We start from the raw sequence: 26059 nt of genomic DNA, 5'->3' as shown, positions 1-26059 counted from the left end.
CCTAAAGAAATGATGAATTTGGGGTATTAGAAACTTTAATGAAACTCTTTAATGTTTTGTTATATGGATAAATGAATTTGAAAACACTTTTGAGCTTGATAAACACATAAGCTGTAAAAGTGCTTTGGGTTTCTTGTTAATTCGAGGCTATGACTCAAAGACTATGAGATGCACAACTCTACAATTCAAGTTAAAACAAAACCTATATAATATGCAGTAATTCCTGTATTTAAATACATTTCAAAACATAATACTTTAATAAGAGTAGGCCTACTACTGTTTCTCTGCAAAGCAAAATAAGAATTGGTCAAAAAGTGCATAAGCATGAAGTTTCACAACCCGTAATCAATCGACAGAGGAAAGTCTTTATGGAGTCTTCCACTTTGTCATGCATCCATAAGCAAACAAGCAAGACAAACTTGACCTGAGGAATTAACAGTATCATCACAAACATACAAGCCGTAAAAAATACAACCGAATTTAGCCTTAAATAACAGTTTTAGCATCCAGTATCATTTGTGTTTTCTGTTAATGAAGCACGACATACATTTGTCACTTACGTTAAAGAAACAAACATTGGCTTAATTTAGCGGTTGATAAAACACACATACCAGAATTAACACACAGAAATGCACATGTAGTAATACAATACATCAGATATACAAGACTAGACTGGAAGTTCAGTTTGAAATTTGCACAGGGAAAGATCTGACAGTAAAAGCAAACGTGTGAAATTAACAACATATTAGAAAGGTGCTTCCTGTTGACTTTCATTCATGTCCATTCTGCCTTGTGCTATCGAAAGCAAAATACAAAATCATTCAAACTTGTGGCTAGTTTTTGGTTTGTAAAAACTACTTAGATGTCCTAAAATAACTAAGGCCTAGTCCTGGATTAAAGCAACACTATGTAGTTTTTTTACCTTTAAATAATGTCTCTAAAATTATTTCAGTGATAGAACAACTTTTAACTGGACAAATTGTACTGTTGCTGAAACCTGAGCAGCCTCCTAGTTGCTACAAGCACGCTCTGAAAGTGGCGGTGGAGGGTAGGAATCACAGCCCCGCCCCTCCCCCTGCCTGCAGAAGAGTGTCTGATACCAGGCACTGTTGCTCTTTTCAACCACATGGGGGAGCTGTAAGTCATTTTTACATGGAAACTACATAGTGTTGCTTTAATCTAAACCCTGTCCTGGAAACCTCCCTATAGTTTCTCACCTGATCAGTATTACAGGAACACAAAAATATCAGAAATGTGTATACCTTGTGCAGCATATGAACACCATAATGTAACAACTTAAGATTAAAATTTTACATAAGCCTTAGTACTTTTAATTCAGAAGACATGCACTTTTTTCAGTAGTGATAAGCTTTAAAATGCTTGCTTTTTGTGAATGAGATGTGCTATATAAGCTGACAAACTCTCAAACTCTACTATCTAGTAAAAATCTGTCTGTTCGACATTCAGTAACGTGAAAATCTACATATGTCCTTTCCTAGACCATCCAAACACCTTTGAATCACCAAATTGTTAACGTATGATGTGGGAGCACAGAATAACATCTGATGCCCTTGTCATGGAAAGTCACAATTTTGGAAAAGTGTGTCGTCAACAAAGCATGCAGTAACAAGATCAGTGCATCTAGACTTTAAAGTAATAGCCAAGGCCACACACACAAACCGTATCCATTAAGCCACATTAAAATGGGGGACATGGATAGAGGAACGGGGCTCTTAGATTGGCATCAGGTCCATTTAGGCTCATCCTCTTAACCATACCTCCAACAGTTAAACCAGCTTACATACTGTCACAATATTACTCATCAATACTCGATCAGAGTATGAGAGCACTGGAGAAGAAATTCTGCAGTTAAAAGCCGATTTTTCCCCTCGTCATAGAGTAGCCCAGTTTGGCTTCGTTGTTGATAAAAGACATGATGCCCAGGTAAGTTTCGATCAGGAGTGGGCGCTCCAGTATCAGCACGCCGTTGGCTCGTCCCGGGATAGGAAACTCTTTATGGGCCCTCTTCACTGCCTGCACCAGCTGGGTCTTGAAGTTCTCGAGCTGAAAGACGACACATGTACAGTACTGTATATGTATGCTTGACAGCAAGTAACAAAGAAGTATAAACATTTACCTGGCAGAGAGAAGTCACTTTTTCATCTGCGTGTGCCATGGGGTGTTCAGTAAAGGTAGCGAAGGGTATGTCAGTGGACCACGGGTTCCAACGATTCATGAATGAAGCTCTTGGTCGCTTATCCCACTGCACACGAATACCAGTTCCCTCTCTCCTTCAGACAAACACACACACGTCTGATACAATCCTAAATTTACTAAAACTATGTTGATATAATAATAAACCTCTACAGCAGTATGTATGAACTAGATAGTAAAGTTTGAAGACAAACTTTATGTTGGCTTGACAGCGTGGCCTGAACATTTTTAGCAGTTTCAAAGGATAAACATCTACTTGGGAAGTTTAGTTTAGTCTAGCTGCCTGTTTGCATGTTTTAGCATAAAGATAGCAAGATGCTAGTATGATTTAACATGAAGCTAGCGTGATTTAGCATGATTTGGGGGCGGCAGTGGCTCATGTAGGTTGTCTACAAATCGGAAGGTTGGTGGTTCAATCCCTGGCTCCACCTGACCAAGTGTCGAGGTGTCCTTGAGCAAGACACCTAACCCCAGCTGCTCCCGGCCTTGCATGGCTGATACCGTCGTCGGTGTGTAAATGAGTGAGTGAATGGGTAAATGTGAGGCAAATTGTAAAGCGCTTTGGATGGCCATTGGTCTATGAAAAGCGCTATATAAATGCAGTCCATTTACCATTTAACATGAAGCTAACATGATGGTAACATGATTTAACATAAAACTTGCATGATTTAGCATGAAGGTACCATGAAGCTAACATGATTTAACATGATTTAACATTAAGCTAACATGATTTAGCATGAAGGTAGCATGAAGCTAACATGATTAAGCATGAAAGACACATGATTTAACAAAGTTAACATGAAGTTTACATGATTTAACATGAAGTTAGCATGAAGTTAACATGAAGCTAGCATGATTTAACGTGAAGCTTACATGATTTAACATCAATAAAGCATGTTAACATGAAGCTAGCATGATTTAACATGAAGCTAACATGATTTACCATGAAGCTAACATGATTTAACATGACGTTAGCATGAAGGCAACATGATCTAACAAAGTTAGCATGAATTTAGCATGAAGTGAGCATGAAGCTAACATGATTTAGCATGAAGCTAGCATGATTTAACATCAAGATGGCATGAAGCTAACATGAAATTAACATGACGTTATCATGATTTAACATGAAGCTTACATGATTTAACATCAATATAGCATGTTAGCATGACGTTATCATGATTTAACATGAACTTAGCATGATTTAGCATGAAGCTAACATGACTTAGTATGAAGCTAGCATGATTTAACATGAAACTAGCTTGATTTACCATGAAGCTAACATGATTTATCATGAAGGAAGCATGATTTACATGAAGCTAACATGATTTACCATGAAGCTAACATTATTTAGCATGACGTTAGCATGAAGGTAACATGATTTAACAAAGTAAGCATGAATTTAGCATGAAGTTAGCATGAAGCTAACATGATTTAGCATGAAGCTAACATGAATTAGCATCAACCTAGAATGATAAAAAAAGAACTTAGCATGACGCTATCATGATTTAACATGAACCTAGCATGATTTAGTGTGAAGCTAACATGACTTAGTATGAAGCTAGCATGATTTAACATGAAGCTAACATGATTTAGCATCAAGATGGCATGATTTAACATTAAGTTAACATGACGCTATCATGATTTAACATGAACCTAGCATGATTTAGTGTGAAGCTAACATGACTTAGTATGAAGCTAGCATGATTTAACATGAAGCTAGCTTGATTTACCATGAAGCTAACATGATTTAACATGAAGGAAGCATGATTTAAAATGAAGTTAACGTGATTTAACATAAAGTTTAAATGAAGCTAGCATGATTTAGCATGAAGTTAGCATGAAGCTAACATGATTTAGCATGATGGTAGCATGATTTAACAAAATTAACATGAAGTTAACATGAATCTAATACAATTAAACATCAATATAGCATGATTTAGCATGACATTAGTATGATTTAACATGAAGGTAGCATGAAGCTAACATGATTTAGCATGAAGGTAGCATGATTTCACAAAGTTAACATGAAGTTAGCATGAAGTTAGCATAATTTAACGCGAAACTAACATGAATTAGATTCAAGCTAGCATGATTTAACATCAAGATAGCATGATTTAACATCAAGTAAGCATGAAGCTAACATGATTTAGCATAAGGCTAACATGATTTAGTATGAAGCTAACATGAATTAACATGAAGCAAGCACGATTTAGCATGAAGCTAACATAATTTAACATGAAGCTGAATAATTGAATCTAGCATGATTTAACATCAAGATAGCATGATTTGGCATGACATTAGCATGATTTGGCATGACATTTGCATGATTTGGCATGACATTTGCATGATTTAACATGAAGGTAGCATGAAGCTAACATGATTTAACATCAAGATACTATGATTTAGTATGAAGTTAGCATGAAGCTATCATGATTTTACATGACGTTAACATGATTTAACATGATGCTAGCATGATTTAACATCAAGATGGCATAAGTTAGCATGAAGCTAGCATGATTTTTCCTGAAGCTAACATGATTTTACATAAAGTTAGCATGATTTAGCATGAAGCTAGCATGATTTGGCATGAAGTTAACATGATTTGGTATGAAGCTAACATGATTTAACATGAAGCAAGCACAATTTAGCATGAAGCTAACATAATTTAACATGAAGCTGAATAATTGAATCTAGCATGATTTAACATAAAGATAGCATGATTTAGCATGACATTAGCATGATTTAGCATAAAGGTAGCATGAAGCTAACACGATTAAGCATGAAGGTAGCATGATTTAACATCAAGATAGCATGATTTGGTATGAAGTTAGCATGAAGCTATCATGATTTCACCTGACGTTAACATGATTTAACATGAAGCTAGCATGATTTTTCATGAAGCTAACATGATTTTTCATGAAGCTAGCATGATTTAGCATGAAGCTAACATGATTTAGTATGAAGCTAACATGATTTAACATGAAGCTAACATGATTTTACATGAAGCTAGCATGATTTAGCAGGAAGCTAACATGATTTAACATGAAGCAAGCACGATTTAGCATGAAGCTAACATAATTTAGCATGAAGCTGAATAATTTAAGTTAATATGAAAACTGCATTCAGTGCAACCAATTTTACCAAATTTGGGTAATAGGAATTATCGTACAGGGGACTGAATCATGAAAACAGAGCAATACAAAGCAGGATAGAGGGAAAAGGGTTGAAAAAAGTAAGGGATTGGTGTTTGATTTAGAGACGGAGAAAGTTATTACATTTTGGGCAAACATTTTTGTCTTTGACATGATTGATGAACCTTGCACAAGACCAAGACCTGGTGTGTAAGTAAATAGGATCATGTTGACAATGTAGTTTGTCTAAATGTAGAGCACGTAGTGGGCCTAACAATATAACACATCGACAAACTTGAAAATAAAAGTGTCTTACTTGTTGAGGGATTTTGGGGGAAACTCAAACTCGCCAACAGAGATCGTGTCCACAGCGTTTAAGGAAATTCGGATCACTTGCTGACACTGGAGATTTATGAAGTCATATTTGCACACCAACAAAGACCTGTAACACACACATTTCTTATTTAGGACAGACTGCCTCACCTGCATACTACTGTATATGTATTAAAATGCTCTTCTCTATATTGATCTTACCTCTCAGTTATAAGTACCAATTTCTCTTTTTCATTGTTCCAGTGATCAACTCTGTGGTAGCACAGAAAACCGTCATAAACCTCTATAAAATTACTTTATTTGTTTATGTTAGCTTCTATGACATAGATGCAGTATATTATTGTCAAGCTGAAGTTCTTAATGTAATGCAATTTAACCCTTATCCGCTACTTAACCCTTATCTGAGGCTATCAGATAATAATACCATGCTCCTTCGGTAGATACCTTATTACTGAATGATTGACACATTTATGTATGATAGTATTTGGGTCAATGACGTGACGTTAATTATTTTGTGTCCGTGTGGTTAAATAAAATGTAAAAGGGTTCAAATTACAAATTTGCAGATTACTTGTAGGGCTGCATGATAAATCGCATGTGATTGTCATGCGCATCTCGTAAAGCCGGTTCCTTGATTAGTAGTAAATCACCTGCTTTCAGATTGAGCAACATTTACTACACAAACCCCTAGTTCACTGACAATCGGGGCAATTTTGTATTAATTATCGCGGACGTATCGCCTACAATATCATTCGTATATGCAATATGGCCCAGCTTGTAATTGAACTTTGGCTCTTTTGTAGTAAATGTTGCTTTATGTACTTGTCACAGCCTTATTACTTGCATACATTCTCTTTTTTGAGGACTAAGTATTACATTTCAGGTTTTATTTCATTTTGACAGAATATTTGGGGGATAATTGCAAAAAATGTCAATGTGGTGTAACCGGTCTGTGTTAATTGGTGTAACTAGTTTTTTAAAATGAAAAAATACACTCACCTAAAGGATTATTAGGAACACCATACTTATACTGTGTTTGACCCCCTTTCGCCTTCAGAACTGCCTTAATTCTACATGGCATTCATTCAACAAGCTGCTGAAAGCATTCTTTAGAAATGTTGGCCCATATTGATAGGATAGCATCTTGCAGTTGATGGAGATTTGTGGGATGCACATCCAGGGCACGAAGCTCCCGTTCCACCAAATCCCAAAGATGCTCTATTGGGTTGAGATCTGGTGACTGTGGGGGCCATTTTAGTACAGTGAACTCATTGTCATGTTCAAGAAACCAATTTGAAATGATTCGAGCTTTGTGACATGGTGCATTATCCTGCTGGAAGTAGCCATCAGAGGATGAGTACATGGTGGTCATAAAAGGATGGACATGGACAGAAACGTGGCATTTAAATGATGCCCAATTGGTACTAAGCGGCCTAAAGTGTGCCAAGAAAACACACCACACCATTGCATTTATGAGAAATTGAACAGGTGTTCCTAATAATCCTTTAGGTGAGTATATATATTCATAAAAATGTGGAATAAAATATAACCATTAGTTTATTTGCATACATTTTTACATCATTTGTCAAATATTATTTAGAAAACAGAGCTTTTTCAGCATATGTCAGGACAAATATTACAAAAAATTACATTTAGAAATAACTAATAAAATGATATTTAAAAATTATTATTATTTGTTTTTTGATGATTACGTGCCATCAAGGTGGATCAAATAATTAATATTTCTCATTGTTTGGCGCAATTGGTGGTTACATTATTTGACATTTTCAGGTCCATTCAGTCTTAACTTTCATAAAATGGTGCAAATGTAATTTTTATTGCATACAATTAATATAAATACACTATGTAAAACTGATGCATTCTTTTAAAACAAGTTTTTTAAAAAGATTTTTGAATTTCTCATCTTGCCAAACCGTTCGTCACTGACCCATTTACACAGTACTCCAATATACCTTAAGAGATCCAATAATGTTGTACATGTCTGAAAATCGGCATTACCAAAAAACATTGTAATGTTTTGTTGAAGATCATCATTAGTGGTCTACTGTTTATTTAAAATGGCATGCAGGATTTACACTAAACAGCAGCAAACATCACAGTCCAGGCATGCAGTAAAAAGCAACAGACTAACTCTGCCAAGAGCCACACGCTAAGAACTTCTCCATCTTCTGACGGCAAAGCAACTGTGCGGATGTCATTAACCGCCTGCTCTATGGTTCCTGTCTAAAACAAAAGCAAAGATTTTAGATGAAATTTAGCATTAATGTTTAAATACATTAGAGACAAATATCATATAAACACTGTAAAAAATTGCTGTACACTGTAAAAAAATTCCATAGAAATTTGCAGCTGGGTTGTCGGTAACTTACCGTAGATTTGAATTGATGTTATTTACTGGCAACATTTTGTTCAAAGTTAAATGAACATTAAACATTTACAAGTCTTTGTCCTTACTTAGTAAAACTAAAAAAACAGCATCAAGCAAAACATTCTGGGAAACAAAATCTGAAGCAAAATACAGAAAAAGGTTGATGATGATTTCTGGTTCCCAGAATGCATTGCATGAGGCTGTTATTGTATAGTTTTATTCTGTAAAGATAAAGACTTGTTAATATTTAACATTTATTTTACTTTGAACAAACTCTTGCCAGTAAATAACATAAATGTAAATCTATGGTAAATTACCGGCAACCCAGCTGCAGTAACATTGCAATTTCTACTGAATTTTTTTACAGTGTAGAACTTCTGCAGCTGTTTACCAGTAACTTACTGTAGATTTAAATGTATGTTATTTACTGGCAACAGTTTGTTCAAAGTTAAATGAATATTAAACATTAACAAGTCTCAACAGCCTCATGCAAAGCATTCTGGGAACCAGAAATCATTTTTTCCTTCATTTTTTGGTTCCCAGAATGATTTGCATGAGTCTGTTATTTTAGTTTTATTCTGAAGTAAATAGATGAAAAGATAAAGACTTGTTAATGTTTCATGTTCATTTAACTTTGAACAAATTGTTGCCTGTAAAAACATACATTTAAATCTACAGTAAGTTACTGGCAGACAGCTGACAGTAATACTGTCATTTATACAGACATTTTTAACCGTATATTGTACGATCTGAGAAATAAGGGAACAAAATCTGACACCGGAGCAGTACCCTTTCAAAAAGTACACATTTATACTTCAAATGTACATATTTGTACCAAATGTATACTTAGCTGTACCCAAGCTCTACATATTATGACAACTTAAAGGAAACCTTTGACAACCCAGCTTTTGTACCAATTTTTTTTCCCTTTTTTTTTGAGTGGTTAAAATCCTTACACAGGCCATATATTTATATGAAAATTCAAAACATAAAAGCTGAGGATTTATAATACCTTACTGCAATACTACAAAAATACTATTACTGTATACTGTTCACTGAACAGCTTCAGAGTATATAGATTTTTTGTATGTACAGTAAAGAGACCTGAATGTCCTTTCACTTTTTCTTAAAATGTGCAGTGTTTCATCTTTAAAAGATCATAGATTTACATACATGTTATTCTTACAGCTAAATTGGCTGATATTTATTATGAGAATGTATTAAATTTAATTCACATTTATTTGTGTAGCGCTGTACAATTCGTATTGCTTTAAATCTACTTTACAGAAAATGCTTGTTTAAATCAGAAAGTAAAGTTTTGTATAATGTATAACAATAATGTGGATGTAACATCGTGATCTCCCAGGCCAGTTTCCTAGGTTTTGAGACGCATCAAAACAGATTTCGTCACGGCCCCGACTGACCAAAATCCAGTTGTATACAGGTTTACTCACCCTGAAGACGAAATAATCTTTAACTTTAGCTCGCATGGTTGGGTTGTGGACATGGAAAGGCGTGAGAGTCTGCAGCGGGGTGCAGCAGGCCACTGAAGCTCCAGTCAGGAGCGCCGCATCATCACAGTCTGCCGGGTGTAAAACAGCCGCACCCGGGCTCTCGGGATCCACGCTGTCGTTCAGCTGGAGCATCTCACTGTCAATAAAAACCTACAGATAAAAGCAGTGATTTCACTTGAGCAGCCTGCAGCACTGTTGTGTTGTGCAGGGCACGCCACGCCCACCTGCTTCCCTTTACTCAGGATTTAAAGGGACCCGTTCTGTTTATAAATTATCAACAGCATTGCTTACAAAATAAATATCACCTTAATGTCGCTTCAACCCAAAATTAATTTATTTCTTCCGCAAACACACAGGGGGAGATTCACTTAAAGTCCCTTTAAAGAAAGTCTCCGCACTTGGCAGTCATATTTGCAACGCTTCCGGTCAGGTATTTTGGTCATACGGGTCTCGAAAATTCAGCCAGCGGTCCATGGGCGTGACTACACTAGGGTTAAAAATTGTATATTCGGTTTTGGACTTCATATGACGCTGCACTGCGTATGACATCAAAGTACCGCAGGAGCTATTCTTCAGTAAATTGTTCTGTATGTTTCTGAGTCACTCTCGCGATACTTTGGTGTCATAACATGATAAATTTGCGCAGTGTCTCATGAGGTCAAACCTACGCAGACTAGTGTTTGCTCAATGGTCCTTACACAAGTTTGTTTTGGTACAGCTACTTGTAACAAAATGTGCCATATATCTCTTTTAGATGTTATAATAAATTATAGAGGTTTTAATGAATTTTGGCTCACCTAAAAGAAGATGCTATAGGTCAATTTAACACAACTATTGGGCTTTTCCATGTTTAACCTAACACAAGAATGGATTGAAGAAAATGTTGCCCAACCAAAATTCATGTGTGATGTCAGAGTGGGGGTTTGTACGGAAGCCGAGAGAGGCCATGCACTATTATTCTTTTTGCTTGCTTGTTTTCTCGTGGTCACGGCTTGGTTTCTCGTGGTCTCGAGATGGCAGGGGTTGTTTTCTCGTGATCTCGACATAACATAAGTTGTGTTCTTGAGATGTCATTAAAGCTTGCGTGTACTCGATTGAACGAGTTGTTTTGTTTGTAAACAGCAAAAGCATATTTTGCTAAATTAGCATGGATAAACAAATGAGATTTTACTTGGATCAGAGATCGCTCAAGCTGAAATAGATTTGTCAATATTTACAATTTTACAGTGGTGAATTTAGGGACCGTCTTTAAGTTACTCAATACACGTTTCTACTTTTAACAGCATTTAAATGGAATGACTGAAAGTCAACAAACAGTCACAAAACCAACGTGTTTATGTGGTTGTCAGCTAATGCACACTTTTTAGATTGTTGATATTTATTTAAATAAACTGTTAAATACTATTGACGATAGAAACGTGTAACGTTACAGTATTACTTTAAAGATGGTCCCTAAATTCACGAACATGAACGTCCAACTTTATTTATATATTAAGTCTATCTACACATTAGTGTGGTAACGGCGAAGACCCCAACTCATATACATTAGCAGTCCACTTCAAAATAGAATAAATTATGAACAGGAAATTACATTATGACATTTGGATTATCATGGCACGATAACGAGATCGTTTTCTCGAGATCATGAGAAAATTAAGTCGTGATCACGAGAAAACAACTTTCGTTATCTCGAGAAAACGAGAAATTAAGTCGTGATCACGAGAAAACAATTTTTGTTATCTCGAGATCACGAGAAATTAAGTCATGATCACGAGAAAACAAGCAAGCAAAAATAATAATAGTGCATGTCCTCTCTCGGCTTCCGTAGGTTTGAGTGTACATGGTCAAATTTTTTCACTAAAGAAAATGGCTATAATCATTAGGCAGTCATACTGCAAACCAAATGTAATTTACTTAAAGGGGACATATTATGAAAATCTGACTTTTTCCATGTTTAAGTGCTATAATTAGTGCTATATTAATTCTCTGAAAGCATGTGAAAAAATAGGTAATTGAAATTTGGCTCCCGTTGTGATGTCAGAAGGGGATATTCCGCCCCTTAATCTGCACTATTCATTATGCATTTTAAAGGACACACCTAAAAACTGCACATTTTTGCTCACACCTACAAAGTGTCAATTTTAACATGCTATAATAAACGATCTATATGGTATTTTGAGCTAAAACTTCAAATACATACTCTGGAGACACCAAAGATTTATTTGACATCTTGTCTAGTCTTGTGAAATGTCCCCTTTAAAACATGGAAGCCATGGAATTTATTTTCAATTACAATATAATACAATATCATAAATTACATTTTCCTTTACAACTTTAATTTATAAAGTATAATTGATATTACATCAGTATCCATTAAAGGCGGAGCACGATTTCTGAAAAACGCTTTGGAAAAGAGTGTCGGGCCGACTACCAAAACACACTTGTAGCCAATCAGCAGTAAGGGGCGTGTCTACAAAACAACATTGTTGCCTGGGTTGTTTATGTGTGGCGTGGGTCTATCAAAAGAAGGTCCAGATTCTATTGGGGTAGGGGCGTGTTTATTTAGGTGATTTCACATGTCAACATTGGCTTTCAGAGATCATGCACCCTGCCTTTAAGCAATAAGATACAAAAGGCTGTGCATGAAACAAGTCTCAGCTAAAAGGCATTGTTAGGGAAAACGCAAAGCAGACCGACTTAAACCCCAGCACTTTGGTCCAAGAAACTTTTCGTAAAATTGGCATAGAGGCTTCTGTTTGAACACAAACACGTCCTGTAAATGTTCTGGGATCGCTCCGTAAAGAGCACTTAGTAACATTGCCGTATCGTAAAGCATTCTGTGTGAACAAGACGCAGAAACAATAGCGTAAGAGGCGTGCCGTAGTGAGGACAAGCATGTCATCGACACAACCAGGGATGGTTCTGGATTAATCTAATCCCTCTTTAGGAATCGCCCCCTTAATCAAATAAAACGTTTGAATATGTCGTTAGTTGACAAAAAATATGACCAAATTTAAGTAGTTTAAAACAATATTAAAAACAATACTGGTGTGCATCTTGAGACAAAACAATGGCACTGATATATGTTGAGATGTCAGTACAAAATGATGGCAGCTCACATTTGCATTTTAGTCTGGTACTAGAATAAGCCCTGTCTGGGAAACAGCCCTGTTGTCTCATATCAGATGTAGGTGGCTTCAGGTTCAGCTGTGATTTTGAGGTGTAGTTGTGGTCAGAGACAGATAAATCCTCCGATTTCGTATCTGCATCACAGTTCAGGAGCATGTGGAAGGTCTCATCCTCACACCGCATCACTTATCTGTGAAAATAATAAAACCATAAACATAATTTTACAGTAGTACTTAAAATACATCATGAGAATTAATATATGATGGGATGATTATCTGAATATTTTTATGTGGCCAAAAGTCCCTCTCAGCTGGATGTAAGATGACAAAATGAATGCAATGGCGTCACAGATCATGGGATGCAAAGTTAAAGGCTTTGATCATCACAGATTTCATTGCTTCTGGTTGACTCTATGGCTGCAGTCATCATTGAGCATCACACTGAACCGGAGCTGGGTCTGTCAGTCTCTTCATGGCTGTTTGGGAACAAAAGGATGAGAAATGCAGAACAAACAAGTTAGTTTGAAGGCTGCTGATATAATGTACAGTTTTTACAGTAAGATAGATGTGCGTTTGGTTCGGGTCAAGCTCACTATTGAAGTGAAAACATGTTTATTGCAAATCAGGTGATCGCTTAGTTAAACATACAAGTCTTTAGACTGATCTTTCAACAAAACAATAAAAAAATGAATAAAATTAAATATTTTAAACGAATCCATATAAATCAACGAACAAAACGCATGAATAATTTACTGTATAACACTTCATGATGCACGATTAGTTTTTCTGTCTGCCACGTCTTCACATAAAACTTCCAGCTTTGAGCTTCTTCATTGCTGGAGGATATACGGTTATCAAACAGAATATATACAGCTGTCTGTCTGTAGCCATTTGGGAACCATGAGAAGAAACCCTGCAACTCATGACATCTGCTAATGAGTTAATGTTAATGAAATGTAAAATGTATGCCTGTAGATCCTGACATCTTGAATTGTTTACCTGATTTTAAGTTTTAACACTGTACTCATCTGTAATCTAACCTGTTTTAAAGTTACTATTATAAAAGAAAAGAAGCTTTCTCATTTTTCTCATCAAATTTCTCTCTCTCTCTCAACTTTTTTCTCATTTTAATTTTACACGTTGAATTCAGAAAGCTCTTCATATCACACCATCCTCAACGGATTGCTCTTAATACCATGGAGAGGACACGCATGTGACAGACTTCCCCCATCACCTCTGATACTGATAAGCTGTTATTATTGGTGAACTAAACCTGATCCCGGACAGGTTTTAACGTTTGAATCTGTTGCTCGACAGCAACTACAGGATGTGATTCTAAGAACCAAATAGATCAAAGAACCCAAAAAATAACAATGAAATCCAGCTAACTGAGTAATAAGTTAAAAAAGTTGTAAACCAATGATCTCAAGAGTTAGGTCTTTAAATTTTTTAATTGTATTTGGGGGGGGGGGCTTCATTGAAGCTTTCTGCTGCTGCTCCCCTCAACTTCATTTTTTGTGAACTGATAAGCAAAACAGCTTTCTCTCCAGGCTGTCTATAGCACTGCTTATTGAAGGCTGTAAATAAAACAAATGGAGATTTAATGCATGTACGTCACTCTACATATTAAATATAACATGACACTTGTTATATTCAGGGCTCGGGTAAATTTGTACCTGTGAGACCGCAGTGCTAGACGAAGCCTGGAGAGATGCACTCCTCTGGGCTTGAAGTGCACGTCTATAAATACATAAACACATTTCTTAATGACCAGCAATATTCTTCATTTCTGCAAACATTAAACTTTTGTTAAAACTGAGATTTTGCTAGACTTGCTGAGACTTACTGAATAGCCCGATTTCTTCTTTGACGTTGCCTTCTCTTCCGTCTCTTTTTTCTTTTTTGCTGCAAAGTAAACAAATAGAGATGTAATACATGCATATTACACTACACATTAGATATAAATTGGCAGTAGATATGTTTAGGTAAATTTCTACCTCTGAAAGAACAGCTGAAGGCCCTGGTGCTGGCTGCACTTGTGGAGAGGAAGGTCTATAAATACATAAAACAATATAATTAAGACCTGTTTTTACAAACATTCAGACGTTAAACAACTGCTGTCTATAAAAATGTTGAAACAGCTAAACATTACATTATAAATGTTTAAGTTAAAACAGAATTTGATAAAAGTACTGAGCTGGAGGCGAAGTTCTCGCCCTTTTTCTCGTCTGTTTTATCTCCTGTAAATATAAAGACACAACGATTGAAGGCATGTATATTACACTACATTTTACATATAGATTGACATTAGTTTTGTTTAGGACAAATTTTTACCTGCGACACAGCATCAGCATGGCGCTTGTGGGGCGCACATGCTGATGCTGGCTGCACTTGTGGAGGAGGTCTATAAATACATAAAATAAAACAATATTGTTAAGAGCTGTTGCTGCAAATATTCAAACACTAACCGAATGCTGCCTATAAAAAGCATGTTACAAATGTTAAAGTTATTTGGCTAAAACTTACTGAGCGGACTTTGCCGCCCGTCTTTTCTGTCTTTGGAGCCTTCTCTTTTCTCTTTTCTTCTTCTTCTTTTGCTGCAAATTAAACAAATAGAGATTAAATGCATGTATATTACACTACACATAAATTGGCAGTATATAGATATATGTAGGGTTCTGGTAAATTTCTACCTCTGAGACTGAGGTTGAAGGCCTATAAAACACATAAAACAATATTGTTAAGACCTGTTGCTTCAAATATTCAAACACTAAGCACAAGTTTTCTATATAATAACTGTAAATGACCACAGCTAAACATTATAAAAAGAGAATTTGTTAAACTTACTGAGCTACAGTCCTTCTGGCTTTTTTTGCCTCAACCTCCCCCTCATCAATTGTGTGTGGCTGTAAAAAAAACAGGGATTTAATGAATGCATAGCACACTACATTTTACATATTAATTGACATTAGTTATGTCTGACTCTGGTAAATGTTTACCTTTGACATGGCAGCAGCACGGCGCTTGAGGGACGCACGTGCTGCTGGTGCTGGCTGCACTTGTGGAGGGGAAGGTCTATAAATACATCAAATAAAACAATATTGTTAAGAGCTGTTGCTGCAAATATTCCAACACTTAACATTGCTATTTGTAAAATCCCTAAAGCAAAACGTTATTTTACAAATGTTCAACCTAAACACTTTAGAATTTGTTAAACTTACTGAGCTACTGAAGTACAGCGAGAAGTGGCCGGAGCAGCCCCCGGTGGAACCGGCAGAGGACCGGGCCACGTTAAGACCTGCTGAGGAGCAGGCGGGACTGGCAGAGGAGCAAGAATAAAAGCAAGAATAAAAATAATGGCAGTAACACTAAAAATTATGATTTTGGGAACATTTGTGCATATAAGAAAAACTGTTTGAAATTTAAATAATTTTTAAATAACTTACAGATAACCGGCAACGGTCCGGCCATCATCAGACACCGCGGAGGGGCGGGACCCCCAGAGGAGCGGGCACGGCCCCCAGAGGAGCGGGCATGGCCCCCAGAGGAGCGGGCGCGGACCCCAGAGAAGCGGGCGCGACCACCAGAGGAGCGGGCGCGACCGCCAGAGGAGCGGGAGCGTCCGGGACCTGCCCTCTGCCGGCCCTCTGCCGGCCCTCTGCCAGTTGCACCCACAGACCCAGTCTCAGGCTGAGCTGAACCGGATAAGCAAGAATAAAAATAATGTCAGTAACACTAAAAGTTACGATTTTAAGAACAATTGTGCATATAAGAAAAAATGATTGAAATTTAAATGAATTTTTTAATAACTTACAGATGTCCTCTGAGTTCTGGACCTGCTCAGCAGTTGCCGTCGGCAGGACCAGCAACGGAGCGGCCGTCGGCAGGACCGGCAAAGGACCGGCCGACGGCAGCACCCGCTGTGGACCGGCCAACGGCACGACCGGCTGAGGGGCGGTACCCCCAGAGGAGCGGTTGCGGCCCTCAGAGGAGCGGGCGCGACCGCCAGAGGAGCGGGCGCGACCGCCAGAGGAGCGGTTGCGGCCCCCAGAGGAGCGGGCGCGACCGCCAGAGGAGCGGGCGGGACCGGGACCTGCCCCATGCCGGCCCTCTGGCGGCCCTCTGCCAGTCGCACCCGCGGACCCAGCCTCAGGCTGAGCAGAACCTGATAATCAAGAATAAAAATAATGTCAGTAACACTAAAAGTTATGATTTTAAGAACAATTGTGCATATAAGAAAAACTGATTGAAATTTAAATGAATTTTTTAATAACTTACAGATGTCCTCTGAGTTCTGGACCTGCTCAGCAGTTGCCGTCGGCAGGACCAGCAACGGAGCGGCCGTCGGCAGGACCGGCAAAGGACCGGCCGACGGCAGCACCCGCTGTGGACCGGCCGACGGCACGACCTGCTGAGGGACGGGACCCCCAGTGGAGCGGGTGCGGCCCCCAGAGGAGCGGGCGCGACCCCCAGAGGAGCGGTTGCGGCCCCCAGAGGAGCGGGCGCGACCGCCAGAGGAGCGGGCGCAACCGGGACCTGCCCTCTGCTGGCCCTCTGCCGGCCCTCTGCCGGTCGCACCCGCGGCCACAGTCTCAGGCTCCGCTGAACCTGATAAGCAAGAATAAAAATAATGTCAGTAACACTAAAAGTTACGATTTTAAGAACAATTGTGCATGTAAGAAAAACTGATTGAAATTTAAAAGATTTTTTTAATAACTTACAGATGTCCTCTGAGTTCTGGACCTGCTCAGCAGTTGCCGTCGGCAGGACCAGCAACGGAGCAGCCGTCGGCAGGACCGGCAAAGGACCGGCCGACAGCAGCACCCGCTGTGGACCGGCCGACGGCACGACCGCCTGAGGGGCGGGACCCCCAGAGGAGCGGGTGCGACCCCCAGAGGAGCGGGTGCGGCCCCCAGAGGAGCAGGAGCAACCCCCAGAGGAGCGGGCGCGACCGCCAGAGGAGCGGGCGGGACCGGGACCTGCCCCCTGCCGGCCCTCTGGCGGCCCTCTGCCAGTCGCACCCGCGGACCCAGCCTCAGGCTGAGCTGAACCTGATAATCAAGAATAAAAATAATGTCAGTAACACTAAAAGTTACGATTTTAAGAACAATTGTGCATATAAGAAAAACTGATTGAAATTTAAATGAATATTTTAATAACTTACAGATGTCCTCCGAGTTCTGGACCTGCTCAGCAGTTGCCGTCGGCAGGACCAGCAACGGAGCGGCCGTCGGCAGGACCGGCAAAGGACCGGCCGACGGCAGCACCCGCTGTGGACCGGCCGACGGCACGACCAGCTGAGGGGCGGGACCCCCAGAGGAGCGGGTGCGGCCCCCAGAGGAGCGGGTGCGGCCCCCAGAGGAGCAGGAGCAACCCCCAGAGGAGCGGGCGCGACCGCCAGAGGAGCGGGCGGGACCGGGACCTGCCCCCTGCCGGCCCTCTGGCGGCCCTCTGCCAGTCGCACCCGCGGACCCAGCCTCAGGCTGAGCTGAACCTGATAATCAAGAATAAAAATAATGTCAGTAACACTAAAAGTTACGATTTTAAGAACAATTGTGCATATAAGAAAAACTGATTGAAATTTAAATGAATTTTTTAATAACTTACAGATGTCCTCTGAGGACCGGACCGGCGGACGAGCGGCCATGGGTCGTCTGGTAACCCGGGCAGGTACCGGACATATGAGGGGGCGTACTGGTCTATATATATATATAAATAAATATAAAAATATTCAGGGACTACCCAATTGCTGTTTACATTTTTACATAAACATGGCTAAAACAAATATTACAAATGATTAAGTAAAACAAAAGGTTAATAGCTGAACTCACGGAGCATTAGATTGCCTAAAGCTCGCATCCACCTCCTCACATGTCACAGTAACAGTCTGCAGGAAAAATAACAAACTGAGAATTAACAAATGATCATTAAACTACTTTTTAACTTAAAATTGAACGAGTTATGATCAAATTTAAACCTGCGAGATTTTCGCAGACTGAATCCTGCCCGGGCCTGACCTTCGCCCATTGGGCTGTCCAAAACCTAATAAGCAAGTATAAAAATTACAAGTTAAAGTACAATTGTGAAGCCCTTTAAATCTTAATAAATATGTATTGCAACATTTCAAACTTACAGACTCCCCTGGACAAACCGCGGGACACAGAACCTTCTTGAGCCTCCAACAGACCTCCTGGAGGGAACTCCTCAACTAGCTTTGTCCCACTTGGCTGGAAATGCAGAAAACAGAGAATTAATACATGCACATTCAATTACTTTGTAACTTGGCACTAGTTATGATAAGGGCTCTGGTAAAACTCTAACCTGTGAAGCACAAGTGGGAGGCTTGTGAGGAGTTAGTCCCAGGGATCCTGGATAGCTCATAGAAGGTCTATAAATACAAATACAAAACTTAATAAAACCTGTTTGTGCAAACACTCAAGTACAATGCAATTTTTTATTTACAGCTAAACATATTTTTTTGTTTAAAACATGTTTTAACAACAATATTACTGTGAATGTTTTATGTTACCCTTTACTGAGACCGCCTTCGTTTGATGCCGCAGAAAACTTTGAAACAAGTTTCTGGGCTTGAAACACTGGACCTGTATATGAAAAGCATTTTATGAGTTTTACAGTATAAGAGTTAAAGACCATTTTTTCTTATTGTCCAGAAGTGTCCATTTGAGATTAAGTCAGGTGTGAGAAGGACTTGCAATGTCAACAACATTAACAACGGTATTTGGTAACGCTTTATATTACGACCCGCAATGTACGGCATAATTAAATTGAATTTACAGCATAGCTATTTGTAACAACAGAGTAACTTTAAAGTACATACTTGTAGGTATAAGGTAACAATATATTTATTTTGGGGTAATAGGGTGGTAAAAATATGGAAAATTATCAATTATTTATACTTTATAAATTATTTATAAGTATTTTAGAACTACATTGTACCTATTGTAATATTACATGGTATGTACGACTTAGGCAAGTATCTGGGGAAATTATTTAATAACTTTTTTGTACATTTTTCTTATTCCCTACTTACTTGAAGAAAGTATATTGTATACAGTCGATGTCTACGAGCCACGTCGTCAAATAAAATATAACAGCACATCACTTTTTAGTAGCCTATATTACTGATATGATTTAAATAGCAAAAATCCAGCTGATTTATAATAATATCGCCCCTTAGTCATACATACCAAGTAATATTACAATAGTTACAAAAAATGTTCTGTGGTAATCATGTGGTATTTAACTCTGTCCAAGCTTTGGTTTTACCACACAAAAACAACAGAAAACCCACATATGGCATCTAATGGTAAATTCGTGTGATACAATACCATTTTTACCACCTTACTACCCCAAACGTATCATATTGTCCCCCTACACCCACAAGTATTATGTACCGTAAAGGTACTCCGTTGTTACAAATAGGTACGCTGCGAATTCTGCCCAATTACCCGGCACATTGCGGGTCCCAACATGAAGCGCTACCCATGTTTTTAAAGTAACTGTCAAGTTTTTAAGTTAACGTTAGTATAGTAGCAAAACGATAACTGAGTTTTACACTTTACACGACTTTTTAGTTACAGATAGGCTACTGACTCACTTACACAGTTCATGTCAAACTCTGATTAACACAAATATAATAAACACATCTCATTTTACTTTATAGTTAATAACAGAAGAAATGGGTTTACTTACAGGTCTCTCTCGCGGTGTCCGAAATACGGTGAACCGGCATCACCGCGGACTCCACAGCTGGCATCCGAGGACGCCTGCTGTATTGTCCGCGGTGGACCTTCGGTTTACCGCTAGGCTGGCGTCCCAAGAAAGAGACCAGCCAATTGTACATGGCCAAAAAAAACCGCGCGATTAGCCGGAATGGCCGGCTAACCGCAGCGGGCTTTTTTGGCCGTCTATAAATCATTGAGAAAAAAAGAAATAAAAAACAAACACACGAACACACACCAAAAGCAAACTAACACACGCTCAAAACAAAACAAAAACACGCAAAACACACAAATTAAACTAAAAAACGAAATACAACGAAATAGCAATGAAGAGCAACAGCAACGTCAACCAAAATCTCCTAACTTTAAACCCACAAATTTTCTGGAATTCGCGCGGTCTTATATAGCCCTCTTACAGTGACGAAATAATCACACATGCTTACAGTTCCATTAGCGTCACTTTTACTGTGACATCACCTTGTGCGCCATAGAAATAGTTTAACCACTTAACTGTCGTAGGGGAACCCTAGGTTTACTTTACTATTTTGGATGTAAATGTTTGTTGAATCATGACAAACTATATATGTTTGGAAAGGTCGAAGCATCTAGAATACATATTTCAGCAGTGTTTTATACAATAAATTATGTAGGGAGAGTAATTGATTCATTTATGAAGAGAGTGTGCTTCAAAAGATTTATATCCTGTCACTGTCCCAACGGTGGGATGCTTACAATTACTTCAGTGTTTTGCATGAATTCTTATCCAATCATGACCAACCTGTATATCAATGGAAAGCTCTAAGAGTTTAGTTTTCATTTATCATCATCATTTTGGGAAAAGATTGACATAGTGCGAGTCATTTTCTAAAAGGTCAAGCAGGCCCACATTGTTTTTACATATTTATAATACTAATACACCAACACCTTGACAAACTATACATCTTTGGAAAGCTCTAGAGTGTAGTTTCCATATTTCATCACAAGTTTAGGAAAATTACGACGTAGTCAAAGTCAGTTTCTAAAACGTCACGGGCCACAGGTGGACCCAATTTGTTTTTACATATGTATAGCACTAATACCCTGTTCTAAACCTAGAAAATCCAGTCAAACTATATATCTTTGGAAAGCTCTTAGAGTGTAGTTTTCATATTTCATCAAAATTTTGGGAAAGAAATGACGTAGTGAGAGTCAATTTCTAAAAGGTCAACATGTAGGCCCAATTTGTTTTTACATATTTCTAAACCTCTACTCTAAACCTAAAAAATCTTGATAAACTATATCACTGGAAAGCTCTCAGAATGTAGTTTTCATATTTCAAGGTCATCTGATGATAGAAATAATGTAGTGACAGTTTTTAGTTACATGACCCCACCCCCCATAGGAATGCATATAAATTTTATATATTCATAACACTATATCCTGGTCTACACAGTCTCACCCCATGGCGTCAATATTTGAGATAGATATATTACAGAGAAAAACTATAGACCATTTTGCCAGATGTAAACAACACTGGTCCAAAAGCACTTCCTCTTGTTTTACATTTTTTTTAGTTAATATTTATTTTACATTTTAATTCAATTAATATTAATATTTTGTTCAGTGTTAAAAAACTGAAACAGGAAGTCTTCTGGATCAGTGTTGTTTCTTGCAAAATGGTCTATAAACATATTCTCCATTAAATTGTCCTTCGACCCAAAGCTAGGCCTGTCATATAAACACATCATTTTAATTATCATTGCAGTATTTCGTAGTGTCTTTACTATATATGAAGTGTTTTCTATAGGTTATGTTTGTATTGTAATTACTTGTTGTTGTTAACTGTAAGACTCTTTTATTTTTAACATTCAGTAACATTTATCTCTGACTATATAATTCTTATAAAATAAACTAGGGATGCACCGATAGGATTTTTTTGGGCCGATACCGATATTAAACACTTGTATATAATACTATACAGTTGGTTTATTAGCTAGTTTATTTCTGCATCAAATTATTTTTACTGAACATGGATTTGATCTAATGAACATTCAACTGAGCAACATAATAAGAGAGGCACAAATTAAGCTAAAACAAATATAATAAGACTGCATGACAACCTTCAAAGGTGGTTTTTGCTATTCAGCATTTATTTTATTAACAACATTAACTCATTTTTTACATAATATGGATTTCTTTATGCAGTTAATTAATAAACAATCGGTATCGGCCTTTCTTGTGCTATTGCCGATATGCCGATGGTTTCAAATTCATCAAAAATCGTCTGATAAATATCGGCGACCGATACATCTGTGCATCACTAAAATAAACCCTAATTATCATCCGAACGAATATAGTGACCGGGTATTGTTTACATATTAGTTGCTTAAATAGGTGTGGGCTAAACATTCCCCAAATCCATTCACAAAGTTAAAACGTAGAAAATGGATTAAGGTTCACAGTGTTGGGCAGAAACTAGTAACTAGTTACTTTAATAATATTACTTTTCCTGGTAACTGGTAATGTAATGATATACTAAAAAACAGATACATTACAGTTACCATCCAAAAAGGGCTAGTTGCTAATTACATGTTTAACTGGCACCTGCTTGAGCCTGTTGCAAATTTTGGTGTATATGTTACTGCTTTATTACATTACATAACTTGTTTAACAAATAGTTTGAGGCTGTTGTACTCTTCATTTATCTGCAACTTTCATGGATTCACAGACTCACAAATCTTTTATGGTGGGGTGTGCAATTGAAAAGTAATATAACTAGTAGTGTAACTAATTACTTTTGGCTAGTAGTAATAAGTACATTTACATTTAGCAGACGGTAAGCGATTTACAAATTATGTAGAAGCAATCACATCAACAAAAGGGCAGCAGTACATAATTGCTCTGAATCTTGTCTCGGTTAACCTAACCCAGTACATGGTTATTTTTTATATAAAGGAAACATTATGAAAGAACAGAATAAGAGAAAAAGTAAGTGGTAGCAATGCAGGCTCAGGTGTAAATGAAAGTGATGTGTCTTCAGTGGATTTCTGAAGGTTGCCAACGACTCTGCCGCTCTTGTGGCGCTGATGATGAAGCCACCGCAAGCCACCGGAGCGCAGACATCTGAAAGAGTGTGTGACTGAATTAGTTTATTAGTGTGTGTATGTCTAGGGGTGCAGAGTATGTGGCCGTCTTCTCCCTGTTAAACTTTTCCTTGTAAATTGGGTTGCCAGCCACATTCTGTATTTTTACAACTGTAGACAACTTTTACAGACTTGACCTGTAATTACCAGATACAGTATCATGCTGCAATTAATTTTTTACAGTATGTTCTATAAAACTTTACACTGTAAATTTACATAATGGCAGCTGTAATGCCAGCAAATTACTGTATTTTTGTATTTTTACAAAACTATAACCAAGTTCTGTATTCTACTGATATGCCACTTAATTATAAATGAGTCATTACATGTGTTATTGCAATAAATTGTAAATATTGTTTTTATTAAAAAGTCTCAAATGGAAAGTAAATACATAATACACACATACAAAATTTAAAACGTTTATTTTTACAGGCAAAAGCCATAAAACTGCCTTATATAAACATGTTGGCTGAAATGTCAGCTGTATGAAATAAATGCACTTGACAGTTAACATTAACAGAACAGTTAAAGGAACAGTATGTAAGAAATTTATATCAATTAATCATAAAATAGCTCTGATATGTCACTAGACATTAACAAAACATTTTCATTTCAAATACTTATAACACTGACAACAGTGGTCTGGCCTGGATATTGTCATTTAAAAAGTGGAGTTGCAGCCCTCAACTGATGTTTATGTTGTCATTTTGTGTATTGGCCACCAGTTGGGTGGTTGCAGTACCAGTTTTAGCCACAAGTTTTGTGATTGCAATACCAGTTTTGGCCACAATCCTACATACCGTTCCTCTAAGAATCACCAGAACACAAACAACGCTCCTACAACTTTCAAAGAATGGAAAGGTTCCAAAATATTTTAAAACCTTTCCATTCTTTGAAAGTTATAAGAGCATTGTTTATGTTCTGATAATTCTTAAAGGAATAGTATGTAGGATTGTTTTAAAATTTATTTTAAAATTATGCAAAAAAAGAAGGAAAAAAATGAAAGCCAGGAGGGAAAAATACAAAAAACAAAAATTACTATTATTTTGATGTCTACACTCTAAAAAACGAATGTGTTAAATTCAACACAATCAGTGTTATTATTGGAACAACACACTTCGTGTTACTTTTACACAACTTGTGTTGTCACTTTTATTTATTTTAACACAAAATACATTGCATTTCACTGACAAAACTTTCAAACAAACCAAACTTTCCACCTTAAACTATATTCTGCTATAAAAAAATAACAAACTTGTGTATACTTTCAGGTGCTCAGCCAAGGCTGCATATTAAAAATAAAAGTTTGATGAACTTTTGGATGTTGTCTCTTCTTACTTACACAGTAATTATTAAATATTTATTCATTAATTGTGCAATTTAATTGTATTATTTGGTGTAAACAGTAGTAACTGGGGAAGATCAATGGTCTGTTAAAAAAACGTTCTAGTCAAAACGGAAATCTGAATGTTAGGGCTGCAACCCACATTAAACAATTATTAAGCATAGTATATCAAAATATAAATCCAAAATGCCTTTTATAAAACGGCCAGTTCTGGTTCTTGATTCTGATTGGTTGAAACGCGTTCTAAGCCGTGATAAAATACACCGGTAACCTCACGGTTCAGACCACATTACATAAGTATCACTGCGCCACTGTTGCTGCGTACTGATTTATGTAAATAAACACCACAGTCTTTAATCATTTTTTAAAAATTTGTCTACAATTGCACAATTAATGGCGATATCCAGATGAATGTCAATAAATATTGTTGAGTCATCTCGTCGATAAAGAGAAAACGTTGTCTGAGGATTTTATAACTCAAGTTCATACGTCTGCTTTTATCCACTGGGTGGCGATCTTACCCAACTTAAACACTGACGCATTCACTGAAAACACCGTGTAGTACTGTTCATGTCTCTGAATTTGATCTCTTACTAATGTTATTCACAAAAATGGAATTATCTCCGCTTTTAATACAAAAATTTGAGAGGTGATAAGAGAACAAATAAAGGTAGGATGAAATGTTTTTTTGTTTGTATTTGTTTGAAAGCGGATGGTCTGTTCTTTCATTTGATATTTTATGTTTTTCTGCAAGGCATTAAACTAAAACTGGGTGGCAACTTAAAAAAAAAAACGTTGACGGGGAAAGAGTTCAGCATGCTTCCAGGCATATTTGATCATCACTTCAACACTTGCATCTAATTTGTACATTAATATAAATGTTAATGTATAAATTAGATGAATGTTGATTTATAAAAATAAACACCACAGTCTTAAATCATATTTTCATTGTGTCTTTGCTGCGTTTGTGTTGGTTGTTGGGAACTGCGCTCTGTTTCAGTCACACTTGATTCTGAGGAACTACTTTGTTTGGCGGAAGAGTAATATATACATAAATAACATTATGCATATGAAGTAACCGTTTTATAAACGCAATAAACCCCTCGAAGCATTGGGTTACCAGTGCATTTTATAACAGCTT

General features: G+C 37.5%; 2 protein-coding genes and 1 long non-coding RNA gene across 4 annotated transcripts; all 3 read right to left on the bottom strand.

Moving 5' to 3' along the window:
• Nucleotides 1-345: 345 nt before the first annotated feature.
• tprg1l (tumor protein p63 regulated 1-like) lies at nucleotides 346-9971 on the bottom strand. Of its 2 annotated transcripts, XR_008634319.2 has the most exons (7): nucleotides 9522-9971; nucleotides 7831-7922; nucleotides 5880-5930; nucleotides 5662-5787; nucleotides 2138-2291; nucleotides 1186-2064; nucleotides 346-889 (listed from the first exon to the last, which is right to left on the bottom strand). XR_008634319.2 is itself a non-coding variant. In XM_055168332.2 (6 exons), the coding sequence occupies exons 1-6, from the start codon at nucleotides 9711-9713 to the stop codon at nucleotides 1870-1872; spliced, it is 810 nt and encodes a 269-aa protein (XP_055024307.1). In that variant the 5' UTR covers nucleotides 9714-9971; the 3' UTR covers nucleotides 346-1869. The 2 variants fall into 2 exon arrangements, 1 of the variants encoding a protein (XP_055024307.1); XM_055168332.2 differs by having other exon boundaries at nucleotides 346-2064.
• Nucleotides 9972-13387: 3416 nt separating this feature from the next.
• On the bottom strand, nucleotides 13388-15012 carry LOC141363901 (uncharacterized). Its single transcript, XR_012369533.1, has 4 exons — nucleotides 14707-15012; nucleotides 14556-14614; nucleotides 14386-14449; nucleotides 13388-14286 (listed from the first exon to the last, which is right to left on the bottom strand). It is a non-coding gene; the product is annotated as an uncharacterized lncRNA (long non-coding RNA).
• Nucleotides 15013-15016: 4 nt separating this feature from the next.
• On the bottom strand, nucleotides 15017-20915 carry LOC141363863 (uncharacterized). Its single transcript, XM_073867366.1, has 18 exons — nucleotides 20423-20915; nucleotides 19239-19311; nucleotides 19031-19097; nucleotides 18843-18936; nucleotides 18687-18751; nucleotides 18541-18596; nucleotides 18317-18408; nucleotides 17874-18203; nucleotides 17431-17760; nucleotides 16988-17317; nucleotides 16524-16874; nucleotides 16156-16404; nucleotides 15931-16027; nucleotides 15709-15784; nucleotides 15557-15615; nucleotides 15403-15424; nucleotides 15236-15306; nucleotides 15017-15113 (listed from the first exon to the last, which is right to left on the bottom strand). The coding sequence occupies exons 1-18, from the start codon at nucleotides 20646-20648 to the stop codon at nucleotides 15017-15019; spliced, it is 2685 nt and encodes an 894-aa protein (XP_073723467.1). The 5' UTR covers nucleotides 20649-20915.
• Between the last annotated feature and the right edge of the window lie 5144 nt (nucleotides 20916-26059).

Source organism: Misgurnus anguillicaudatus, chromosome 5, assembly GCF_027580225.2.
Source record: "Misgurnus anguillicaudatus chromosome 5, ASM2758022v2, whole genome shotgun sequence".
NCBI lineage: Eukaryota > Metazoa > Chordata > Actinopteri > Cypriniformes > Cobitidae > Misgurnus > Misgurnus anguillicaudatus.
Note: the sequence above shows the minus strand (reverse complement) of the source record. Positions and strands in the feature narration are given on the sequence as shown.

Coding starts and splice junctions, on each gene's coding strand:
- tprg1l (XM_055168332.2), bottom strand. CDS start 9,713: ATGCTCCAGCTGAACGACAGCGTGGATCCCGAGAGCCCGGGTGCGGCT. Junction 7,923..9,521: donor AAGATTATTTCGTCTTCAGG/GTGAGTAAACCT, acceptor CTTTTGTTTTAG/ACAGGAACCATAGAGCAGGC. Junction 5,931..7,830: donor AGCGTGTGGCTCTTGGCAGA/GTTAGTCTGTTG, acceptor GTGCTACCACAG/AGTTGATCACTGGAACAATG.
- LOC141363863 (XM_073867366.1), bottom strand. CDS start 20,648: ATGATTTATAGACGGCCAAAAAAGCCCGCTGCGGTTAGCCGGCCATTC. Junction 18,937..19,030: donor CTCCCACTTGTGCTTCACAG/GTTAGAGTTTTA, acceptor CTGCATTTCCAG/CCAAGTGGGACAAAGCTAGT. Junction 18,204..18,316: donor CCGGTCCTCAGAGGACATCT/GTAAGTTATTAA, acceptor CTTGATTATCAG/GTTCAGCTCAGCCTGAGGCT.